This window comes from Euprymna scolopes, chromosome 11 (genome assembly GCF_053919585.1).
Source record: "Euprymna scolopes isolate OS-2025 chromosome 11, ASM5391958v1, whole genome shotgun sequence".
Classification (NCBI taxonomy): domain Eukaryota; kingdom Metazoa; phylum Mollusca; class Cephalopoda; order Sepiida; family Sepiolidae; genus Euprymna; species Euprymna scolopes.
The window spans coordinates 20,518,743-20,524,742 of NC_136492.1; the positions used below are offsets into that span (position 1 = coordinate 20,518,743).

The following is a 6,000-nucleotide window of genomic DNA, read 5'->3' on the forward strand; positions in this document are numbered from 1 at the left end:
ATTGGAGAGAACTTGGTCGTTTACTGTCTTAGATGTACTACCATAAATGGTAGTGTCGTCAGCATAAATGTCTACAAATGATGTAAGGATGTGATTTGGAAGATCATTAATGTAGATCAGGAAAAGAGTTGGGCCCAGGATGGACCCCTGAGGGACACCGGCATTAATACTGTGGGCTTCTGATTTTTGCCCCTCAACTACTACTCTTATGAACCTATCAGAAAGAAATGATTTAATAATTGAGAAGACATTTCCAGCTATACCATAGCTAGAGATCTTATGAAGTAAACCTTTATGCCATACCCTATCAAAGGCCTTAGATATGTCAAGAGCAATTGCTCTAGAAAGGTTGCCTCCGTCGAGAGATTTGCTAATCCTATGAGATATAACTGTAAGCACATCTGCTGTAGATCTAGCAGAATGGAAACCATATTGAGTGTCACTAAGAAGGTTATTTTTGTTGAGATGGTTGATTACTTCTGTATTTAACACAGATTCCAGCAACTTACTCATGACGCACAGGAGACTTATTGGCCTGTACTGAGAGGGGGATGAGCGATCACCTGAATTCTTAAATACAGGGCATACAGATGAAATTTTCCAGGGAGATGGGAAACTATTCTCCTTAAGACAACGTTTAAATAGTTTTGTAAGTATGGGCGCTAGTTCAGGTCGAAGTTTTTTGAGTACTATAATTGGAATACCGTCAGGGCCAGTTGCTTTACTGGAATCAAGGTTTTTGATTAGCTTGGCAACATCACGTACAGATATACGTATATCACATAGTGTGTTTTCAGATACAGGAGGAAATATTGGGGGTTGGCGGCCTTGATCGCAAAAGGTAGAATTAGCTGCAAAATTCTTGACAAAGAGTTTGGCTTTGTCTGATGCTGGCGAGATTACCTCAGGTCCATTGATGATAGTTGGAATGGAGCGCACACTTCTGTTCAGAATTCTGTTTGCCATTTGCCAAAACTGGTGGGAACCAAGCCGCTGCTCAGCTACTTTGGACTTAACAGATTGAGCATACAACCATCTTGCGTTCTTTATTACTTTCTTACAATGGTTGCTGGCAGTCCTGAAAGCGGCTTTAGTTTCCATACATCTATTACGTTGGAAACAGTGGAAAAAGTGATTTCTGTGCGCAATGGCAGCAGCACATTCTGGAGAGAATCATGGCTGGCTGTTAGGTTTTTGCTGAAACTTTTTCGAGGGTATGAAATGATCAATACCTACAATTAACCATTCCGTCAGGTCTAATACTATAGAGGACACATCCTTTTTAAATATGGAATGCAGAGGTAGATCAGTTATAAATGTACGGAAGCTATCCCAGTCAGCCTTAGTGTATCGATATACTGTACGATGAAGAGGTACGTCTGGGGACTTATTACATTTCATTTTTATCGTAATTGATACAACAGAGTGGTCGGAAGATCCAAGAGGCGACAGAACAGAAACTGAACATAGTTCAGGGCAAGTTGTGAGAAAAAGGTCTAGTAGGCTAGCATACTGGCCGTCATTGTCGGGCACACGGGTGGGTTCCTGAACAATCTGAGTGAGGTCATAGGCAATGGAGAAATCATGACAGAACCTCCCCTCATCATCGGTCTTGTTTGAGTGAGTCAACCATTCGACGTTGTGAACATTGAAATCTCCACATACGTGAATGTTAGCTGAAGGATAAGCAGATAGGACTTGGTCAATTTTCTCAGATATGCTTTTAAATATAGTAACTCCGCTGTTGTGGGGGCGATAGAGAGTAAATAAAAATGGCGTAGTGTGAGCTAAAGCAACCCGGAAGCACATATAGGGTAAGTTAGGATCTTCCCTGGAGATGTCCCTATCACATGGAAAGCTATCTTTAATATAGGCACATATTCCATGCCCATGGCGATCTTGGGGGTCAGATTTAGAGGTTAAGTTAGAGTATCAACTAGATGGGGTTGGGAGGGTCCTATTAATCACTTTTGTATTTTTTCTTCCCCCGCCTCGACACAAATAAATTATTGCATTATCATTATTGTTATCTTTTGTCTTAACACCTAAATAAAAAATGTTTTAAACAATTGGGTTCTAAGTAGGACGTCCCTCAATACAAAAGGGTGAATGCGGTATTATGGATACTAGCTAAGAGAAACTTTTTGTTTAGTTCCGGAGTGACAAGAATGACCAACGATCCCCATTTTCCCCCCTTTTGTGTTTGCCTTGTGCTTAAATTTTTTGTTTTGTTTGAACTTACATTGCAATTTTAGCCTGAATAAAGGATTTAATATCTCAAAGTGTAGTATCTGTTCCGGCAGATGCTACACTAAAAGACCATTGCTCTTGAGGCAATCAGTTTCTGGTCAATGTAGGGGCAACCCTACATACCAAGAGGCACTACCAGCTCCTCCTCTCGGGGGAGTTGGTCTCGCTTTCTCCTCAACTCTCTCCACACTAAAAAATGCCGGGCACCCAGGCTAGTATGGAATAAGTCAGGCAGAATGGCAACCTTGGTTGAAGTGAGTGTCCCTAATGATAGAGATTCATTTGAGAGTTCTGTGTTAAGTACGCCTTTCGAGTATGTTTATTCTGAAAGCCGTTCTTAACATGGGGAGGTTGGGGTGTTTATAATACACTGGGGCACGTCGTAAAAATTTACCAAAAAAAATGTTTTATATCCAGAAAACTATTTGTCCGTCCCAAATATGAATGCGGTATTCTTTTTCAGCACACCCGAAAACCTTAATGAGTCGTCAATTTTAAAGGCGAGTGTTGAGTTGCCGTTAAAGTAAAATCTATCCAGTAAATGTGTAGTTCAGCAGCTGACTCCAATATGGTCGTAAACAAGTTCTTGATAAGCCGTTTCTCTTAAGTAATCCAATTTGCCACATTTCTACTACTAACGGTTACTACGATATTGTCTCATTGTACACTCTTTAACCCTTATGTTCGAGTGGTCTCTAGGCCTTGATAAGTGGTGACTCCTATGTAAAAAAAAAAAAAAAAAGTCTTCGGGTCTAGTGTGTTTTATATAAAAATAGCTTTTATAATTTTTTTATCTGTCAAATAATTGACGCCGCTAAACTACACATTTACCATCTACCCTTTAACATTACTGAAGTAGATAAAAAAAAAGATAAAACGCCCTAAAATGCTAGAATGAGCCAGAATATTTTACTTTCCACCAAGGTTTTCATGGTGCTCACACGTAATCGCCTAAATAAAAGTAGAATCTCTTTTTTTTAGGGCGGGGGTGGAATGTGTTAATCTACAATAATACCAGTTTTTTTGTTTGTTTGTTTTTTTTTTTTTAGGAACACACACCAGTTGAATTTTGGCGTGGTTAGCTTTCAGCTGTTGGAACTCATTTCCGGATATTACTACGGCTTTATCTCGGTGGCCGTGATATTACTGAGCAGCATTAAAATGATCGTTGAAAATGCACTGGGGGAGTGGGGGACCACCAGAGGACTTATCTTTAAGAAGTTGATTACGGGAGGTTGAAAATAAGAAAATACCTTTCCCGAACTTTACCACGTTAAGAACGGCTTTCGGAATAAACACCCTTTGCAAATTATACAACCAAATGCACATGACCGTCTTCGGGTGGTCCATCAGTGCACTTTCACCCGTAAATCAATCAAGTAGTTTTGTTTTGTTGTTTGTTTGTTTTTTTTCTTTTTAATTAAGAAAATCAAAATTTACGATTTTTAGCAATTTGGTGAATTTCATCGTGTCCGACAAAAACACAACGCGCTTCCTAGTTGTAAAATTTTATTTATTTATTTTTTTTAATAAAAAAAAATAAACTAATCAAATTTCGTGATTTTTGGAATATGACATCTTCGTTCTGTAACGAGTACGTACATCAAAAATAAAATAAAATAAAAATACAGAAAAGTCTGTATGATTACATTTCTGTATTATTTTTTTTTTACTTCTAATTGCCGCCATAATGCAACTTTGAATAATCACCCCCCCCAAAAAAAAATACATAAAATAAAAAAAATTTACAAAAAAAAAAAAAAAAAAAGATAATAATGCTAGAATACTTCAGAATTTGTTTTCTTTCCAAGTTTTTCATGGTGTTTACACGTAATCGCCTAAATGAAAGTAGAATTAAATTGGGAGGGTGAGGTCACGAAGTATGCTAATCTACAATAATACAAAAGTTAGTTTGTTATTATTGTTTTTATTATTATTATTATTATTATCATTATTATCATTATTATTATTATTTTTATGAACCTGGGTTTCGTTTTGCGTTCGGAGGTTGTATTACTCGTTTCCGGATTTTAGCGGGCAGCCATGGGGGCTGGGGCTGATCTATATAAGCACCAAAACGTTTCCCGATTTAAACAAATAAACAAAACAAAAACTTTTTCTTCTTTTAATGTCAGCAAGTTTTTTGTTTTGTTTTTTTTTTCTCTCTCTCTTTCTTTGGCCATCAACTAAAAGAATTTAGGACGTAAAAACATACACAACCCAACTTTTTTTTTTTCCTCGGAAGTTATTACAAACTTTTAAATGGAGTAAGTCTTTCCTATATACATATATTATAAAAGATATATAAAAGTTTTATAATATGGCGTTTTTGTTGTTGTTGTTTTTTGTTTTTTTTTTTGTTTGTTTTTGTTTTTTTTTAACAAATCAAAAGTTTTGTTTATTACCTGTTTCGTTGGATGTCCATGGTAAGAAGAACTCGAGTTGATGTGTTGATGGCGAGAAGGTTGCTGGTCTGAACTAATAGTTTTCTTGTCTCGTTCCCGGGATAACGATAATGGAGGAAGAGGAGGATGTGTAATTAAAGATGAGGAGCTATTAATGGTACTACCAACAATCGTAGGTGTGCAACAACCACTCAGAGAAGAAGAAGGCGCAGTGGCAGGTGTACTAATAATACTTTTCGAGGTACCACAGCGCTTTTCCACCGACATTGGTAGATGTTCAACATCATAATCGCCTCCCCTTCAAATTTCTCGTTCCTCCACTCCCAGGAGAAGACCACTCCCTCCTTCCTTATAGCATACCCCCTCCCTTCCTTCTCTTACACACCCACACACACGCATGCATGTACACACACATATACACACCCATTTACAATGTTTCTTCAGAGAGGCAACCAAATGGACCATTTTTACGTCTATGGAAGCCCAGAAAGAAATAATTGTAAAAAAAAAAAAAAAAAAAAAGGTTCTTCAACCTAATTATATATAAAAAAGAAAAAACACTACGGAAAAATCTTTCTGATGTACATACCGGTCACGGAATAGAAATACCATATTCCAAATTATCTCATAAATTGATCAAGTAGTTTTATTTTAATAAAGAAAATCATTTTTAAAACGATTTAAAGCGATTAATGTGCAATTAGTAGCATTAAAATGCTCATTTTGCAAGTTTGAATTATTGTGAAATTATCTGCCCTTGTTTTTTTTTTCAAGATGGCGAATCGAGACAGTCCCTTTTTGCTTACTCAAAAATGTGATCTTCATAGTCTATATATCTATAAAAGTGAAATTGTCTGCCTGTATGTGTGTGTGTCCCTACCAAATTACTCTATCATTTTTTCAGTCTACAGACTCGAGATTTGACATAAGGGGTATTGAGATTTCGGAAAATCTTTTTAATCGGTTTTCGGCCAGAAATTTGGCTGTTTAGGGGTCAAAGTTCAACGATTTGACTTTTGAAAACTTTAACAAACATCTCCGCTAATTTTGAGTCTAAACACTTGAAATTTTAGATGTAGGTTACTTGGACATGGATCAGACTTTATAATTTGATTTGAGCCGAAAACAAAAAATGTTAAAGGGTCAAAATTGGGGTCAAAGTTAACAAAAATTTGACCTCTGCAGTCTCTACCAAATTACTCAGCCAATTTTGCTATAAACAATTTAAATTTTACATAAAATGTATTCAGACATAGGGCAAGCTTTTTAATCGGTTTTTGGTTGTGAATTCGGCTGCCAAGGGGTCAAACTTCAAAAGATTTTACCTTTGCGGTCTCTAGCAAAT

General features: G+C 36.8%; 1 protein-coding gene across 7 annotated transcripts in view; it reads right to left on the reverse strand.

Moving 5' to 3' along the window:
- LOC145287793 (rho GTPase-activating protein 45-like) overlaps positions 1–5,044 on the reverse strand; it is a 329,642-nt gene extending 324,598 nt beyond the window's left edge. For all 7 annotated transcript variants that reach the window (XM_080135634.1, XM_080135627.1, XM_080135626.1 and 4 more), the window contains exon 1: positions 4,656–5,044. In XM_080135634.1, coding sequence (XP_079991760.1) covers positions 4,656–4,922 — 267 coding nt within the window. In that variant the 5' untranslated portion in view covers positions 4,923–5,044. The remainder of the gene's footprint in view (positions 1–4,655) is intronic.
- Positions 5,045–6,000: the final 956 nt, after the last annotated feature.